Raw genomic sequence first — 20,336 nt, forward strand, 5'->3', positions numbered from 1 at the left:
AAGTTGATGAAGAAAATCCTTTTATTTAAAAAAATTAAGTCAAGAAAGAGAAAGACTTGTTGCCTTTCCTCTTTTTTAAAGAAAGATTCTTTTCTTCTGCATTTAACACAGCAGCAAATGTCTACAAGGAAGTCAGCTGGATCAGATTCAGTGGTTAAAAATGGAGATAGCTTGGCTAATCAACTAACAAATGAGAGCATCAAGAGACGAGAAAAGACTGATTTGCTATAGTAGAGGGTTATCATTATAATATGTGAAAAGGAAGACACTAGCTAAGTCAAACTTTCTCTGCTAGCTTCGGAATTGCTGTTTGGCATATAAATATCTTTCTGTGGAAACCTATATAATATGCTTAGCTCTGACATGTCTTCAGGAATTCAATCGCACATGCAGAATCTGTTTAACTCACAGAAGGGTGAAGAGGAAAGATGCACATTGCTAACTATGTTCTGTGTGGCACCTCATTGGTAATGCTGAAATGCTTCTAGAAACCTTGCCAGTATTAGAAGGTTTTAATCCTGCTGTAAACAGGTGAGACTCACCTTGCTTTTCTTTTACAGTTTTGATGCACATATTGTAGATCACATAGTCCACTGCCTCATAGGAGAGCCTGGCTTACAGCTTGTTTTCTGGACAGATAAGACCTGCAGGGAAAAGAAGTTTTGAAAGATAAAAAGGGAAATAATTTAAGGAAAAAATGCCCACCTTTAAATAGGCAAAATTAGGGGCTGATCATAAAGTATTTTTTCACAGGAAATTAGAGACCAAAAAGTTTGTATTTTTTGATATGCGACATCACTGCTGAACACAGACATGAGTTAAAGTACTAATTCTTCCTATTCTTTTGAATAGATAGGATCTAAATTGTATCAGAGTCATCTTTTGTGTATTAGAGACCATGCCTTCAAGAAAATCCTGGTGTGAGTGAAGTTCTTCTAAAGCACATATCTAAGCCAAAATCTTTTGTCTTTCAGATGAAAAATGGATCTTCTGAAAAACTTTGATCACTAAGATTGTAGTGAAAAGATTGTAATGAAAAGTCAAAATTATCTGCAGAAAGCACTGGATTCCTCTTGTCATCTCACAAGTGAACCATGCTCTAAGAGAGCTATTTATATATTCTGTTAATTAAAACTGAAATCTTTACTGCCCTGCTTGTCTTTCCAGGGCGCCCTACCCCAAAGCAGCACTCTAGAATTTACTATGTCTGTATTGCAGATTTCTGCTTAAATAGCTGAGTTAACAGATTAGTTTTTGCATAGCAGCCGAAGTGATCCTAGTAGTATCATAGAGATCATACTGAATAAGACTAAATTCAAAGAAATTATAATTTCTCCTAGTCCATATGAGGATACCATCTCAATACTGTTTAGTACTTTTATTCAAATCCCCTGCTGAAACAAAGCTCGGATAATCACTCTGTCTTTCTATCTCGATATGAGAGCTTTGGAACCCATGAGCCAGCGTCAACGGTAGCTAATCCATGTAGGAGTCCTATAGATATGGAACCTGTCTAAAAGCCATGTAAAAAACTGATGCTGGGGCAGGGGAAAGTGGACAGTGAGCGAGAGAGATCCTAGTTAGCACTCCTGCTGTGAGAAGGGCTTACTGCAAACTCTAGAGGGTATGTGCTGTTGGAGAGCTGATGGGCCAGATAAAAAAAGCCTCCAGGCTGGGCTCTCCTCATCTAGGTGTGCCACCTTGCAAGAAGAGGTTATGTGTGAGACAGTTTTAGGGGACGTGAGGACAAGGACACTGGATGTCATGGGGAAGGTAAAGCTAAATGTAGAGGCGTGGCATGTAAGAGACAGTCCCACAGAAAAACAGCCTTCACTTAACTGTGCTACTCATGCAACAACTTGTTTTGAATTTAATAACTGAAAAGCTTTTAAATCTATTGCATTCTCTTCAGGATAGTGCTCTGTCCCAGGGGACCCTGTGTCTGTTTTAAATACCATGAAAGCTGCACAAAATACTGCAATATTTATATAATTGGGGAGGGTGGTATGGGATGCGATAGGATTGCACGAATGTGAGTACTGGCAAAGAGAAATGCAAAGATTTCTTCTTTTCTTGCAAGCCTTCCTCTGAGAAAGGTAAACACAGAAGTTAATTCTATTTTGTTCTTCGTTACTCCTGGACAAGTAAAAATGTAAATTCTCACCAGAGTGTTTGCTTCCCATACAGTTGTTTATCATTTTGTGGAAAAACGTTTCCCAGATTTAATAACATTCTCTAACTCCTTTATAGATACAGCAATGTTCCTAATGCACCTTCCTTTCATTTTTCTCCCTATGACTCTCCAAACAATAATTTTAGGGATTTTATTTTTAGTAGCTGAGGGATTGGATTTCATTTGTTTTGTTAGGGAAGTGTATTTTAATTCACTGTAAATGACTAGACTGTTTATCTCTGTCAAGAATGATGGTATTTATGAACCTCATATACACTGCTCTGTACCACAGGCTTACAAATGTAAACATGGTTGTGAGTGAGGTATATTGCAGATATATCCACAACAGCCAAAAATTTCTGGCTATAGTCACCTCTGTCAGTGGTTTTTAACAGTCAGCGTAGCTGTCAGTTTCTTTGAGATTTATTCTGCAATATACTCTTCTTATGCCTGGTAAGTCATCTATATATCCTTTTTCATTGCTTTACTTTTTCCTCCTCTGTTTTGTTATGGTCCCATGGGTAAATTGACAGCTATTCTTTTGAAGAACTATTCAGTGTCACCTACATTTACCTACACGACACAGATCCCTGATGAAAACCTGCAGCAGAGCTCAGCCACCGGCAGGACTGTTTAGGAAAGGTGAATGGATGCTGTAATCTTGAAGTCTCATCTGCAAGTGTCAGGGTCCACTGACAGGAGGGCAAGTGCCAGGCCAACCTCCTCAGAGTCTGAATAAAAGAAAGGAGTGAGGGGTCAAAGATGTAGCTTTTTCTGAATCATGGTAATTACTACATTAGTTATGCCCTGAGGAAGTGATGTCTTATGTCTTGACATTGGTTCATCTCTCACTTGTGCCAAATATGATAAGATGTGATGTCAAATACAAAAATATTTTGAAATTTGCATTTCTGTAAAAGCAAATTTTGTAATCCCATCTTCATTCAGTTGAACTGCTTACAAGTGAGAGAGCGAAAAGGAAAAAAAGTCATGCTACAGCTGTTTACAGTTTTTAGACTTGTAATGTAGGATTTATCAAGTACAGGTTTCTAGCGTAAAATAGGCAGCCATCCCCTCTAGTCGTCAGAGAGATAGACATCTATGAGGAGCAGTTCACTCTGTCTTAAAATAGGTGTCTAAATCATGGAAATAGACTGCGTGTGAAAGTACCTATCCAAATTGTTAGTAAAGCAAACCTAGCTGACTCGTTTAATTCAGAAACCAAACTCTCAGAGAGCTCAAGGCTAGTGAGAAAATCCCCTCCTTAGTGTGCCTTGTTTAAATCTCAGTGAATAATTCATAGCAAGTAATGTACTCTGAATTTAACCTTCACTTGTGCTCACAGAATGTTCTCTCCAGTGGGTTGCTACATTTCTAAACAGATGAATTTGGTTTTTTTTTTGTTTTAATCGCAGTTAATGCAATATCTGTGTATGTCAAGATTTTAGTGAAGAACATGGGGAAATCCACTGTCCTGTTTTGTAAAGCACTGTGCTGTTACACAGATGTAAATACCTCAGCTAAAATTTGCTTTCTGGTAGTAAAAGTTTTCCTCACTGTTTCCAAAAAGACAAAAGCATTACTGAAACACATTCATTTTAGAATATCACTGGCTGGAGAATAAACTCTACTTTTAATGGTAAATTTTTGTTTGACTGAAGATAAAATATAAAAATGTACTTTAATATATAAGGTTTTCTAACATACTTAAAATTTACCTGTGTGTGCAAGTTTCCACATTTTTTCATCTATGTCTGCAGTCTTCTTGAACTGGTGGTATCCCAAAGTCTCTCACAGATGTCTCTCTTGAATCTCTCACTTTTGTGTTTGAGTGGTATTCAGCAGAACTGCCTTATTTGTCTGAACAGTAATCAATGAGGATATATATTACAAACTTTACCTGAAATATAATTTAAGCATTACTCTGAAAGTAGGAAGCCCCACACTTAACAGTAACTTTCGATGGGGCCTAACCTTACTATGAAGTCTTTGTAAATGGAATACAGTTCTCATTCACTTTTCCTTCCAGCCACTGTTTCATTAACAAAAGCAAGAAAAATGTTAGTCTTTACCATTTTTAGCCAAAAAGACTGACACACTGCACTTGAAAAACATACCCACTGCTTACCTCTGTACTGACCTAAATATAAGCCACCTATGTTTATTTTTAAACAGTATTTAGCTAAGACACTTTAGTCCAAGTTTCTGCGAGTAAATAGTTTCTAATGAGCTATGAACCCATGAAAAACAGAGGCTATGATGGAAACATCAATAGATTTTCCCTCTAACAGCGTAATTTCAGCTGTAATTATTGCAGAATGTCAATTTAGAGCTGAGAACAAGAAGAAAGCAAAACTATATTTTTACAACAAATGCTATAAATGCAATGCATTGTCATTTTGTTTCATGTTTCATGTGCGTTTAAAGGTTTGGAACTTTATGTATTTTCTTTAAAGAAATCAGGGTGCCAAAGACATGTTTAAATATTCTGTTTTTTCATGGCTTATTAAAAACAGAAAAAAACGGCCTGACACACTAGGCATCCTTCATTCAGCTCAAGTCTACAAGTCTCCCATTTGTCCAGTATCTAATTTTAGGCTTCTCACTGTTTTCCAGTGATTTAAATAAAGATAGTAGGTACCTTTTATCCCAGCACTAACCCTAGACCTAGCCAAAACCCAACAGTCTGACAGCATGAGCTCACAATTTTTTTCCTAGAATGTAATGTTTGTCACGAAAAATTATTCTTCTTCTAAAAATTCTCCTGCACATACCTGGCTATATGAATGGGCCTAAAGGATTTAGAAAAAACAGGAATGTATCCCCTCGCCTTTTTTTTTTTTAATCTCTAGCAAATGAAGCTTTACGTAGATACTAGATCTATTGCGATAAAGAGCAGAGAGGAATCTCCATCCCTTGAGATATTCAAAACCTGACTGCTGAACATGGTCCTGGACAACCTGCTGTAGGTGACCCTGCTTGAGCAGGAAGTTGGACCAGATACTCTCTAGAGGTCCTTGGCAGCCCCAACTATTCTACGGTTCAGTGAAAGCTCTATTTCTGCAACCAAGTCTATTTGGACTGATATTGGTCAGTTAGTCTTGAACTTTCTAATCTCAGATTGCATAACTGATAGGATTAAATGAAAGTCGGGCCAGAATAAAGGCAGCGAGACCCATTTTGACTCCAGCATATATCTAAGAAACTGGATTCTGCAATGTAAGGGAGTGAGGGACTGTAACACCTCTCTCTCAGACATGCTGCATGTGCTGCTGAGTCCAGCTCAGGAAGCAGCACCTAACAGTCTCCAAGAGTCCCATGGCTCAATGTACTTGGAGAAAGTACTATTGCAGAGCAGTGTATCATGTAAAGCCCTCTTTGCCATGCTACCTTTGAGGACTTTTGCACACTTCAGTACGAGTAAAGCTTTGGTAGAATGTGTAGTAACTTTATTTATTTTATAACCACTGAGGAAAATAAAGCATATTTATTCATAATTCACATAGTTTGAACAGCTGAGTATAAGTGAGTATAGAAAGAAAATAGATTAATGAAATAAATAGACTATATTTCTTCTGTGCCCTTTGGTTTGCTTTTTTCCGTTCTTAAGGATTCTGAGAGCTGTAATAATTGTTTTTATTTTTTAGTTATTTTACTAATAGAGTTATAAATATATACCTTTTTCTCCTTTGATAAAGCAGTTCCAGCTGAAAGGGAATATGCTTTTTGTAGAAATGAAAGGCAGAGTTTAATTCTCCTGCATTCCTTCAACACCCTACAAAAGTGTATCTTTGAAATCAATTGTAACAGTGAGTAATGGCATGATCTTCTGAAGTGACAAAAATTATGACAAGAATTACCTCCTGTAATTCTCTGGCTAATGCTTGTTATAGATGTCTCTTCTATAGCAACACTTGCATTACTAGTTCTCAAACCCATCCATGGAGATAAAATAAGAACATCTTGCTAATCGTTTCTGTCCTTCAATCATGTACCGCAGTTCAGGATATAAGAGGATCAACTAGTATCCCTATGCATACACTCCCAAGGGGATGGACTACATCTGTTTCATAACCACTCTTGACACTAAAAAATGCTAAAAAAACCACCCCACCCTAATTTCTTCATTTCATTCCAAATATCTTCATGGTTACTATGCTTACATCTAGATTTAGACAAACAAAAGGAAACTAATCATTCATTAAATCAAGTTCAAAAATATAAACTTCGGGGAGATTCTTATCCCTGGAATTAAACCCCCAGGCAGGATCTTCCTAATAACCACCGTTTTCATGGAAAGACAACTGGGAAGATCTGTGTGCCTTAGGACCCCGTTTTCTCCTGTGAATTCTGTTCAGAAGTCAAACCTTTCTTTCAGAGATCTGCAGTTCACAAATATCCTATGTAATCAAACTAGCAGGCTATAGCATTTCTCCCAAAGAATAATTGACCACGCTTGCTTTACATTAGAATTGCTGTTGTTTTGGGGTGTAGTTAGGCAGAACTAACCCTGCGACCTGCAGTTAAACAAAACTAACTGATACGGAGCTTAGCTTTGAGAAATTGTTTCCTTGCTGTGGAGTAAGTGCTCCCAGAGAATAGAAGGGCTGGGTTCAGACCTCAGTGCATACCTCCTTGCATACTGAAAACTGTATTTCATATGAGCATGTAAGGTGGCAAGCATATATGAAAAAAAGAAAGGAAAGATACAAAGTGTTCACAAGCCCAGATACAGTGGTAGCCAAGCAATGTTGGGGATAGTCCCAGGCAAATGAACCCAGTTCCAGGTTTTTAAAGATGCTATTCTAATCCTATTTGAAATAAATTTTTGATGAAACTGAGGTTGCATTTCAAGAAACAGAAGTGTGTAGTATACCTTTCATTGCCTAATATGCATTCCAAACAACATACTCAAGAGCCCATTAATCATTTACATGTTAAGACTTGATTTTAGGTTTCTGTGTTTTCCGTGATACTTTTGCAGTGTCCCCCAGTCTCCTAAAGTAAAGCATATTTTCTGGAAAGTCCTAAATTTTTCATTCCAGTAAACACAAAATATCAGCTATGTATCAGCTGTGCAGGTGTAACTCTCAATCTTAAACTCAAATTAAAGGGGCTTTTCACTTAAAAAGGAAGATTGTGAATCTATTTCTTCAACTTGTGTATAACAGTAACAATAACCTGGCACATGTTGCATGTTCTTAGTCCTTTGATGTCCAAGTACTATTCAAAGCAGTATAATATGCGTTATCCCTCCTTTACAAATGAGGAAGCCAAAGCTCAGATTGGTTAAGCAAATTTTCCAAACTCTCAATACAAAGATGTTCCCACGAGTGGAATGGAACAAGTAGCCCTTTGCCTTGTACCCTAAGCCATGCTTTTTCCATTTCATGTTATTTTTCAGTTTTGTGTAATGTAACTCTGGTTTTCATTCAATTACTTGCTAATTTGAGGCTGAATAACTAGGATGAAAGCACCCTTAAAGTGGGTTGCACACTTTTATTATTGGTGTTTTAATTACTTCCATATCTTTTCTTCCTTACAGAGCTTGACTATGCAGTCAAAACATCAGCTATTTGACACGTGCAGATAAAATATATTGTTTTTTCTTGTTGGTTTTTTATGAGAGTGAGTAGCAGTACTGAAGTGCTCCATCTCTTAGCATTCTCTTTATCTTAACATCTTTCTTCTTCCTATTTTCATTATGCAGTCAACACTTGCCTTAGTTGTGATAGCATAACAAGAGCTCAGTTGAACAGCACTTTGTGTTGTCTTCTTTGTTACTCCCACGCAAAAAAAAGGATTGCAAAAAGGAAGAGAAATACCATTCTCTTAAGTTACAGAATAAAATGTACAAATTAGATGTTACAAAAGGCTGTTGCATTTATCTCAAATAAATGCTTGTTTTCATGTAGAAAAAAGTATATTGTATGTGCATCTGTAAAACACTGTACCTGCTTATAAACATGGAGAGTACAATAATAAATATGATTATATTTCTCTTTTTTATACTACTTTATGTATTTATTTGTATATAAGTTACATCTTGGTGTTTTAGGTTTAGTACTATAACATGCAATAGCTCTTAAACATAAAAAGTCATTCTGGGAAAGATATAATGCCTCTAATGAACATACGTACGTTCTCCATCTGCCTACATTTAACGCTCAGCTCTTATAATTCAGTTGGATCTGATATTGTGATTTCTTATGTCTTTGAGAATTTTCATTTGCTTCTCTTCCTGATGGCTTCTTACTGGGTATTTTAACAATTAATTAATTTATATCACTATGATGATATAGGTTTTCCCACTGTTATCAGAGTGAAATGGCCATTTCTTTCTTTATGGCACACTGTGAGAAGTTGAGAGTTCATATGGTTAGACATCCCTCCCCCCACCAGTTGCCAAGACCTGGGTCCTAAAACAAATGATCTATCATCTTGCACCAGAGGAGTAGACTGGTATGCTCCTATCTTTATTTAAATCATTGAAAAAATGACCACTGATTTTAATGGTAACAGGACAGGTTGTATATATGAATTAACAGCTATTGTTAACTGCTGAATATGCTCTAAAAGTTTTCCTCAAAGCACCTCTAGAAAAGGTTTGTCTTTCTCATACCAACTTTTAAATACCTGGGTTATGTGCAAATTTTTTTTCCTCTTAACAGAGCTAAGAAGACACAGACACTTTGCAATTGTTCTTACTTTGTATGAGGCTTGCAAGATACCAACCCAGATGAAAAATTAAGTATTTTTTGTTACTTCTTTTTGGTCCATTTTATTCCTCATTTTCTCAAACTCTGCTTCTTTTTTTTAGCTTGATCTAAGTCAATTTTTGAATCTCACATAAAACTAGCATTCCCTGGAGGATTTTGAGCTCTCCCTTCTACTGATACCTTCTTTGCTGTAGGAAATCTGTACTTCAGGTCAGCATCTGAGGGACAGACAGGCTGTGATTTGACTGCGTCGAATATATATGGTTGCAGTACAGTAGTCTTGTTGTAGCTACTTAATATACATCTCATAATTGCTTCCAGTCTGACCTGGGCAGGCACTCAGAGAACTGAGGTATATTTCTAAGGAGCTGATGAGGGAGACCAACCAAGCAAGCTTATTAGCAATAGGCATTAATTAGTATTTACTTCTACTGGTAGTCTACATCTCTATCAGACATTTTTTGGAATAGTTGCACTGAAAAAAAGTATTTTAACTGTAAGTACCTTACATAGTCAGAGGCAGCATCTTGAGTGATGTACTTTGGAGAACAAAGCACCCTGAGATATCTGCTGCGTGACACAGCAGATATTGTCCTTGAATATTTCATTCCAGGGTGGTAGTGTGAGACCATTTAGTCAAAAGCTCTATTTGTTTAGTTTGTGTTCCTGTACTGATACGGGAATAATTTTGATGCATATTTAAATAACCAGGCCAGCTTAGAAAAAGCTTTAAAAATACCAGCTGTTCTGTAATAGTTCAGCACTTCTGTTTCATACTCAGGACCTATCCCATTTGTTTCAGTGGTAAAAAAGATTCACCAAAAGCTGACAGGTTTATGTCCACTACTATAGACATGTGAACTGCACAGATACAGACCCAACTGTTATTAAAGGTCCCATGACTGTATGACCCTCCAAGCTAAATTTATCATAGATGCTTTTTCCACTCTTTGAGAATAACTTTTATGATCCCACAGGACGCTTCTGTGTTAACCACTAGATTATATTTAAAAGACAGAGCCTAGAAAATATGAAGAACAGAATGGTTAGTATGAAATGTTGTTAACGTTCTTTCTGCTGCTGTGAAGCACTTTATATGCAGATAGCTGGCAAAAGCCTCGAGGGTAGCTAGTTCTTTCCTGTCGATATATAATATAGTTCGTAAGACATTTTATGGTACTGTTATAAAATAAAGTGCAAAGGAGAACCTTATATAGGAGAACCTCTATAGAGCTTTACGAACTGTCATCCAGAAATGGATGAATTTTTTATTTGAGTGAATTATTTGAATTATTCTTATTTGATGAATGTTTTGACATATTACTCATAAACTATTTACTATATTTTTTTCTATTTGATAAGTCTGTATGCAGTTTATAAATACAAATTTTTGTGCTTTCTTTCATTACTAACCAAGCTGCACTGCCAGTAATAGGCTGCCACACTTGGAAACACTGTACGAAGGAACGGCTATTATGCATGTAACCACTTGTTGAGCAATAACTCTGCTCTGTCAGTTTAAAAACAATTCCAACACAGTTCAGAGCAAATTCCAAATATATAATTTAAATTGTATATTCATAATCCAATTTTGTGGGTTTCCTTTTTTCCTCTTCTAACAGTGAAATTGCCAAATAACCTTACGTTAATATTTCCTAACAGGAATCCATTCTCAAAGCTTTTGTGATACGGTTTTGGCTAGAAATTACTAATACGAGTTTAGTTGTCTGTAATGCAGAAGCTATCAAAGTCTTATTCTACCAGGAAAAGGTCTCCTTCTGCAGTACAGTAGAGAAGACGTCATGTTAGAGTTCTTTTACTGAGGTATTTTGTCCTTCACTGATTTATAACAATAGCTGTCTGTATGTGTGTTTGACTTGAACAGACAAAAAGGAATTTTGTTTTTATTTAACTTCCCCGCAGAGTTTTAAATTTCCTTCAGATAGGGAATACTTTCTGTTTTGTGAAGTTAAACAATAGCACTTATTCACAGTATCTAATAGAGGCAAGGGTTAATAGAAAAGCAAAGGGAAGAATTATATTTCTAGGTAAGATTTTAGTTTACTTGGAATAAAAATCTTTGTTCCTTTCTTTACTCCACAGAGATTAATTTATCTCTAAATGGAAATTCCCTGCAAACGCACTAGTATAACTATGCCTCACATTCATCTTTTCCTTTCATTTACTGCCCATCAGTAGTGTTCTTTTTTTCAGCGTGATTAACCTTTAAAGCTGTTGTTATAATACTGCAAGAAAGAGATAGAGACACTTTTCAGCTGCCTTGGTTCCCATGTGACCTACAGGGAGAATAGATTCAAAATAGACTAGTTCCTCCCAGGGCAATACAAGACAGAAGAGAAAAGCACGGTCATTTCCGAACAGCACAGTGCTAGAGTAAATTCAGTGTGAAAAAGGAAGGAGTTGCAGTGTGTTAGACTTCTTCCTTCGGAGCCTGAATTATTACAGGAGAAGGATTTCAGAGGATTTTAAAAAACATTTCGAAATGGAATACTTGGAGAATGAGCTTTATAAGGCCAACTGATGCTTGACTGCTAAAAATAGTTAAGGAATTTTTCAAAATGAGCATTGTTATGAAGCCAAGATCCCGATCTACCAGCTCCTTAAGGACTTCCGATGCAATGTGGTAACGTGTTTGGTTTTTTTCTTTCAAGCTTCCCTTCCTATTATGACACACAGACGTATCCCAAGAAAGTGACAGGATTTAATTTTGAGTTGATAGATTCTGCATGGTTATTGAAGAAGTTCAGCTGCTAAGTTTCACAGTTAAGAGTAAGAAACAAAATTATTTAGCTTGTTCCTATACAATACTGTGTCTGTAATATTTTTTAAAAGAGACCTATTACATAAGATTTTCACATTTGATAGTGAGCGTCACTCCCTGCGCTTAGGAGTACTTCCTAAAATTATTCGGTAGATTTGTTTCAGCAATAAAGTTATAATATAAAACTTGTAGTTTTGGAGGCTGGAAAGTAAAATGAAGTTATAGTTTCCTTGAGCTATTTTTGGATACGTGCAAGTAGTTTGCTGCATAAACAGACTGACTAGCAGAGGTAGGTGTCCTGGGAGGAGAGAGATTTTATAGTGGCAGAAGTGAGATTTTGCAGTGTTGTGCTTCATGCCTTTCCCCTCCAGTCACGGCTCAGAGAAATAGAAGCAGATTGTATTAGCGGTCTGCGTGTATGATTTTCTTGCTAATTTTTCAGTTGGCAGTTGTCAAAGTTCTGTCTTTGGATTAATTATTTTTCTTGTGAGAACTTTATGCATTACAAAGCTTAATAGATACAGACGGGACAAATTTCTGTTAGATTGATTAGCCTCCCAGTTTCTTTTCTCTCTCAATATTTTTCTTAAAACCACCATCATTTTTATACATGCGTAGTAGACTAATGGTTCAGGAGTATATTTAACTGGGAAATTTGGGTCACTGGCATAAAATGATGTATTTTAAAATATAATCTTCGTTTAGAACTAAATGGGTGATGTCTTATTGTGAGATAGAGTAGTAATTAAATATATTTCTTTGTGAGCAAATATATCAAGTTAATATAATTGGACTTTAGCCTTTTTAAAACTTTATATTTCAAATAGTCTTAGTTTGGAATTAAATCATTCCAAGCTATTTCACTACTACTATTAAAGCAGTTGCAAATTTTTTCCAATTATCTTTTGCTAAAGCCATCTTGTAGTAAAAGAAAATGAAATCTGTACCCTACTCAAACTACAGCATGATCCCAGATGTTCTCATATGCTGCTGAGGAGGAATTTTGCTGAAATAGCAGCAGTAAGAATTGGGTTTTTTTCTTTATTAAAATGCAACAAAGTAATAAAAAATTAGTGAACTATATATTGATAAAGCTGATATTATATTGATATTACGCTGCACAAGGTAGTAACACAATAATGTCTGGAAATGTTATATAATAAGCAGAGTGTTTCCAAGTCAGTGAGCTAATACATACAAGTTCTGATTATTATGTACAATTATGTAAATGAAATCAATATTCTTCTGATTAATTCTTCTGCCCTTCAGTGATATCTTTGTTGACTGCTTCTATTGATTCTTGCAGGGAAAAAAGAGTTATTTCAAACAGATAAATCCTCTGAGCTGAGATGTGCGGGCTGATAGGACCACTAAGTATTCTGTCTAAAATTTCTGTCTGTCTCCCTTTCATTGCTGCTGCTTTCAGTTAGAGTATTGATCTGGTAGGTATGAATACAGTTTCTGCTAACTGTGAATTGAGAGTCATGTGCTACACTGCAATTTAGAAACATTACCTGAGCCCAAGAAGCGGCTTACAGGGAGATCCTTGAAAGTTGTCTAGATAAGGTAAATACTTTCCAACGGCAGCATGGAGTGAAGCCAAGCAAGCCCTGCCCCACTGAGAGACTAGGAGGAAACAGGAGCACAGAGGGAGGAAAGAGGAGAGGAGGGATGAGGCCCCTCTGCACCTGAACTCCCAGCCCCCTGGGGGAGGTGGCTGCTCAGGCCAGACTCTCTAGCCCCTCCTCGGCCACCTCCAGGTGACGCATCTTCTTGGATCCCAGCTCAGCAGTGACCTGAGCAGTACCAGTTTCCAAAACACCTGCATGACTTCACCTAGTCATAAGTGTTTTTAATCTGCCATCTGAGGATCCATGAATCAATGCTATTAGTACAGTACTGTTGGCAGGATACCAACACAACAGTCTTACCACCATATTAAACAATTCCAAAATAATTAGGCAAAAATACCATGATAAAGCTAGCAGTACTGATCTTGAGTCCAGCTTTGTGGCACCTTTCTGGCTTGGTGCAGGCCTGCTACACCTCTCTTGTACGCAACCACTGTCCTGTTCAGTTGAAGTAAGGAGATGCTGCAGCTGGAGGCAGGGAGAGCTAGAGCGTGCGTTTCTCCTTTCCTTATCTAACGCTCTGTATCAACACAAGCAAGCACAGTGATCCTGCTGTGTGTTGCAGGAGGGAAGAAATAAGAAGAAGAGAGAGATGGGAGACTCCAGGAAGAAAGAGAAATCACAGAGGGTTTTTTGGGTCCCAGGAGGACAGGAACTGAGTGACAGGGTTGCCCTAAAGTATGAATATCCCATTTGCTAGGGTTTGAGAGAAATGGTCCCAGGATGTCCTTGCACTGCAGTTTCCCATAGAAATAAAGTTCCCTGAAAAATCAAATCCAGATTCCCAACCAGCTGAAACCAGTTTGAGGATGGAGGAGAGTTAATGAGGCAAGGCAGAGAAATCTCTGCTCTCATTTCGCTGAAATCACACTAGCCCTCTGTCCAAAAAATGTAATAACATCACAATATGTGGTGAAATCATGATTGTCTTTTTAGTATTGATATTATGAAGCATTCAGATAGTATCACCCACTGTTAGCGTGCAGAGACATCCAAGCTAGCTCTGAGGAGGGGTAAATTAGCCCTTGTGGAAAGCTGTGCTAACGCTTGCCCTTTCAAAGTTGGCTCGGTTAGGGTTGATTGATACTAAGCACTGTACTAAGTTCTGTAGCCAAACCTTCTGTTTCTGATGCACTTTTGAAAATTTCATCTGAAATTATAATCACAGAAATAGAAGCAGATGGTTGAGCGTTATGCAAAGTAATGAGGAAAATGACTTATTTAGGGATTATTAATTTAATATTACTCAGTTCTGCCACTCATTCTTAACCAAGATGTGATTGTGAAGTGAGCAAAATGTTTCTGGGGAATAGTCTAGAATGGATATATGACAGTACCAACTTTTCAATGACAGAAGATTGATTTGTCATGTTATTCCTCAGAAGAAATAACAAGGTAGGTAGAAAAAACACTGTGAGATAAAACCTTCTCTCGTTTATATGCGTTTAAATGAGAATGTGGCTCTACTTTCTTGACTATTTGTCACTGAGCCATAGAGCAGCAGTGGAATGGGAATTTATGTTCCATAGAAATGTCCTATTTCTGATTCCTTTTCTTTTGTAGCAGAATGAAAAGTTTGAACTTACTATTTTGCAGGAATTGAAATAAAATTTTAAAAGTTTAAGAAAGGAATTAACATGAATACCTGTTAACAGCATAGGAACAGCCTAGGGCTGGGAAACATGCAGCTGGTCAGGCTTTGGAACTTCATTATTCTTTCATGATACAGTTAATTAGGCCAAAGATCTAATCCATGCGGAAGTAATGTCAGCTTTTTGCCCACAATACTTTCTCCAGCATACATGGTTTGTCTAGAATGATAGCTATCTGTTTATCTGTTTACCTTGTGGCTTGGCCTTCCCTGTCTTCATTTATTTTTATAACATATGCCAATTCCTGCTTTCCTGTTTTTTGGAATTTACAGTTGGCTGATCTGCGAAGAGTGTGTCCCAGCCTCCCTAGTGTCTCATAGAGCAGAGGCCTTCTAGGATTCAGTTTGTGTAAGAGCAATTTATCTAGCCTTATTTAACTCCAAAAGTGGCTGCTTGGTAAAACACATCTAAGGATAAATGGAACAATACCGATCTATTGGATGAACTTTTCATGACTGTACCCTTAATGTGTAGATCACAAGAGAGATTCTGAGTAAACTTTTTATTGAGAGCAGACAAGGAAACAATTGTGGTATCCATTCAGTGGATAGTATTGTTTCTGGAGCTGAAGTGCTAGCGCGGAGTGATGGGGTGAGATCCCGTTGTGCAGCCCTGAGGAGCTGTGCTGGCTTCCCAACTTAGAGGCACCACAAAGTAGAACTGTGCCATGAGCATGACCTGTGTTTTGGTGCCAGAACCTTCGACAAGACAAATATGTGGCTATCACGTGGGCTGTCCCAAAATAGTTCTGATCACTTGGTGCTGGCAAACCCATTGCCAGTATTATAATGGTGGAGCTATATAATAAATACTACTGAAAGACCTCTAGGTTATTGGCATCATGCCTACGTCTGAAATAACTGCTGGTTTTCAGACTGAGAATCCCAGTGCTGGGGAGACCAACAGCAAAATAAGGTATTTGTGAAGGAATCAGCAAATACACTGACTTCAACAAGAGATACGCCTTTGTCTGCAAGACAGAGAACAGTATATAAATGTAACTGGGTATAAAGTTAACACTATGCACACCACCAGGCCTTTATATCTCTGGATGGGATGAATCTCTTTTCCTCTCCAGTACTGCAGTTGTCTGTGGGAGAGGGGAGTCTGTTGTCATCACAGGAGATACTACCCGTCCCTTGCTGTCATACCTTATGCAGCCACTCTTGAACAAAAGAGGATTGGGACCTCACATAATTTTCAATGACATGTTTAGTAGCTGAAGAGGTAGAATACAGTGCTCAAAGCAAGCTGCACAGTGTCCAAACTCATGGGGATGCTGAATACCATGTGCAGAATTGGGGGATTTCAGAATGCTGAACAAAGCCTGAAAGCTAGAGACGACCTTTACTACATGAACTCTGACTTTGGTGGAATTCATAGCTGACTTCAGTTAGCTACATATGCCTTCATAAGCAGTATGGGCCTCATGTGAAGGCCAGGGAAATTTGAGGTGGTATATATTCTGCCAGTGTCAGTGCTAATAAGAAAGCCTGTATAGTCAGTGTTATTTTCCACTTTGTATGTTAAATACTGATATTTTTGCAAAATGAAATCGGGACACAATTGTCATTTTCTCTGCTGAATTAAGTACGGCATTTGAATTGATCAGGTGTCATGTTTTCTAACAATAGAAGAAATATCCTGTTGGGCCCAACTAGTGGTCTCCCTGGCTTAGTGTTCTGTCTTCATCAGTGGCAACAGGAGAACAGGAAACCTGTGCAATTTCTGCCGTCCATTCGTATCCTATTGCCCAGTATCCACTCGCGCTATATTAGGGATGTTAATGGGTTCTTCCTTGCCTGTTCCCTTTAGAGTCCCTTTATTTACCTGTGGTCTATGAATTTGTCTAATCTCTCTTTAGAATCTGCTGATACAGTCTTCCTTCACAGCTTTATGATAGACTTACCTGCTTTGCAAAGAAGACCTTCTTTACTGAGCTTTGACCTGGTGTCCTACCGGTTTCAGCAAGTGTCCCTTAGTTCTGGCACTGTGCAAGTTGGTGAAACACTTTGTATTCACTTTATCCACCAACTTCACAATTTTGTAAACCTCAGTCATAACCTCCTCAGCCTTTTTCTGTCGAGCCCTCTTAGACTTTCCTAATAAGGCAGCTGCTCTACCCCTTGGTCATTTTAGATGTCCATTTCTGTTTCTCCTTGAACACCAGTGTGTCCTTCTTGAGCTGTACAGAGATCAGATTGCACACATTAGTCAAGATGTGCACAAAGCTTTTCATATAGTGGCACAATTATGCCTACTTTTTTTCTCGGTACCCTGACTGATGATACTCAACATATTGTTAGTTTTTTTGGCTGCCACTGCAAACTGAGTCAGTGATTTCAGAGAATTCTTTTACTGATTTTTCTTGCCAGTAAAATCTTTTGGCATGGTCACATCTGCATTTTTTTACAGCAGAAGTATTAGCCTTGCCAACACAAAATCCAAGTATTTTAACATAAATGATAAGAACTACTATCTACAAGTAATAAATATTTTTTAAACAAGCAAAAATATTGCAAAGCATGCCAAGCAAAACTTCAAATTGCAAAGTTTGACTCCAGCAAAGAAAGGGCACTTCCTTAGAGACATCCTCTTTCAAGCAACTTTAATCTATCCAGGAAAACATGCAGAATATTCTTTCCTCACTGCATGCAAGCACATGATGTAGTTCTCTTCCACTCTGGATAGTGTACAAACAATCCACTCCAAATTTGCCTGAAGACACAAACTTGTCTTTACAGCACAGTTCATTCTCACACCTTCTCCTTGTGCACTTTTGCATGGAATCAGATCATGGACAAAGCTGCACTACAATTTAGCTGGGCCGTTAGGCCAGTGGGGCTGAGGCACTTTAATTTCTGTCCCCAGAGTCACATAAAGAGTAGTGTGGCTGGCTTTATGAGCAGCTGACTTGAGAGCTCAGAAGCTCATTTACAGCTGGATCAGCTGAGGATAGGAGGTAGTCCAAATGCCCAGTTCTGGATCAATATGGAGATGCCATAGAGAAGTACCCTCCCTTTTATTCACTTCCATTACATCATGGCTATTTAGATGATTGTACTTTTCACAAGATTATTGGCACCTTCCTTCTCACACAATTTTCTGAGAAGCACAATTACAGTGTAAGACATAACCAAGAGGATTCAGATCACCTCTAGGTGTCTGCCATGTCTGTATCTGAACTAGTCACCTTAGACTCAGTGGAGAGAAATATTTGTTTTCAGGGTATGACTTATATCACCTATTTTAGATTTCTGTCTCAGGAGTAAATGTGTTCTTGATGCCACTGATTGTATCAACAAAATCTCCACTGAATGTAAATAATACATATATATGGCCTTGAACTCATATATAGACATCTGCAGTGTGCACATTTAATCAGAGTAGTTCTTTCTAATGGAACTCACATAGCTGATGATGAATATAGAGTTTAATATTTAGTAGGTATAGAGTTATTATATAAATGTAATGGAAGTATTTATATGAAACAAAGGAATTCCAGTACAGAACATAATGTGTGACTACAACAAGAAGAAGAAAGTGATATTGAAAGAACCTTGTGCTCAAAATGTGGTGAATTCACATACACAATGTCTCTAAGCAGTGATGTCCTAATTCTGATGGCAGTTCAAACCACTCAGCCTCCACTTTTATGGTTACTGTGATTCACATCAGATTTGAGCTCCAGTGAATTTTAGTTCAAACTAATATGCACTATAGCATATTTCATAAGTCACGTCATGAAACACATGATACAGCTCGATTTCTGCACTCCTTTGTGTGTTGAGGTTGGTGATGCCACGTAGATGTGTGCATGTATGATCTAAATAGATACATGACATAGCTATGATGTGACATATTTTAAATGTTTTTTCTTTCATCAAATATTATGAAACATTTTCAAACCTGTTTTATAAAAAATGGCGGAAGAACAGTATATAGTTACTTTAGAAGCTAAATGGCAGAAACGGATTTAGCTCATCTGACCTCTGTTTCTGGGATTCAGAAAGCATGGACAGGAACTGATGACTTAAATCTGTTTCTTTTCAATTTCATTTGCTAGTTTTATAACAACACCTGATGGTGCTATTTAATTAATAATAATTACCTTTATTGTCCAGAGACATTTCTGTGATTAATGATTTGAAGCTTGCATGCAGTTCTGTCATTTAACATGCAGTGTTTCCTTGATTAACCAACTGATATTTTCCTCTTATCATACCTTTATAGATTTGCCATATTATATGGGGTCCATCTCCGTAACTAGAGGCTACTTTTACTTCCCCTCCTTTTTTCTTTTGCACTTCTTCTATCCTTCCTGTTTGCATTTAAATCTTACTATATACCTGAGTTTGAAATGAGCCTCCTAATTAGCATGTGAAATTGAATCAAAATTAGCCTTTGTGGTGCTGCAGCAAAACAATTGTTTTCAGAATTTTATCTTGATTTCATGAAAAAAGCCTTAGTTTCCTTTTTTATCTTTCAAAACCTCTAGATATAAAATAGGTATTTATACGCCTAAAACTGAGCAATCACGTAATTGTGTTATTGCAGTTTTCATCCTTCCTTGTTCAACCTCTCCTACAGTTTGTCATCTTTATTAACGTATCACAAATCACACATCTAGTTATGTTGTATATGCTTTTTTTGTGAGCTGTGTCTTTTAGTTTCTTTAAAAAGCATCTACAATGCTGTGAGATGCTATAAAATAATAAATACTGTGTGATAAAAGAGCAGTGAAGCCTACCAGTGATGCTAGTCAAATGATCAAAAGCAAGATCTAAATTACCAGAGCTGGTCATCAAATAGAAAAGAAGCTATTTAGTGTATTAAAGTTTCTAACACAGAATCTGATGGAATTTCCCTGATAAAAGTTTCACTTAAAATTCTGTTTTATTAACATATAAATCACTAGATACTTGAAAAATGATTATTTTTGAAAAATGATAATGCAGGGCACTGCATTACACGCTGGGAAATGATCTTTAAGTAGATTTATTTTAATAACAACCTAATCCTTTTCATTTTTTGGCAACTTAGGCATATGATGCCTGTAGACTTGCACAAATATGCTTTTGTGGCTGTATACTACAACTTCCAGTTTCATTTTTTGTACCTCTGCATTTTTCAGGGTGTTCTAGGTGTGCTAAAAATTTGTGGTTTAGCACTTGCAAGTCATGTTTCTTCGTTTTTGATTTGAGAAGCCAAATCAAGCGTTATAAAGTCTCTACTGCCTGTAGTATATATGATGAAATGAAGGGCTTCACACTTGGATAAATGACCACCTTTATTGTAACAGTTTTTTAGTCCTATGCCTATCATCTCAAACTATCCTACAGTGTGTCTGAATTAAATGATATGTGTAAATACTGTTTT

At 37.2% G+C, this 20,336-nt stretch overlaps 1 protein-coding gene across 7 annotated transcripts in view; it reads left to right on the forward strand.

Annotated features, from left to right (window-relative positions):
* The window catches only part of LOC138064098 (3',5'-cyclic-AMP phosphodiesterase 4D), a 402,077-nt gene that overhangs the window by 236,984 nt on the left and 144,757 nt on the right, over positions 1 to 20,336 (forward strand). Inside the window, exon 1 of one of the 7 annotated variants that reach the window (XM_068925075.1) lies at positions 11,314 to 11,536. The exons of 5 other annotated variants lie outside the window; for them this stretch is intronic. In XM_068925075.1, the coding sequence (XP_068781176.1) occupies positions 11,472 to 11,536 (65 nt within the window). In that variant the 5' untranslated portion in view covers positions 11,314 to 11,471. Of the gene's footprint in view, positions 1 to 11,313; positions 11,537 to 15,273; positions 15,306 to 20,336 lie in introns of those variants that run through there. One more of the 7 variants, XM_068925080.1, reaches the window with a different exon arrangement.

This window comes from Struthio camelus, chromosome W, assembly GCF_040807025.1.
Source record: "Struthio camelus isolate bStrCam1 chromosome W, bStrCam1.hap1, whole genome shotgun sequence".
NCBI classification, from domain to species: Eukaryota; Metazoa; Chordata; class Aves; order Struthioniformes; family Struthionidae; genus Struthio; species Struthio camelus.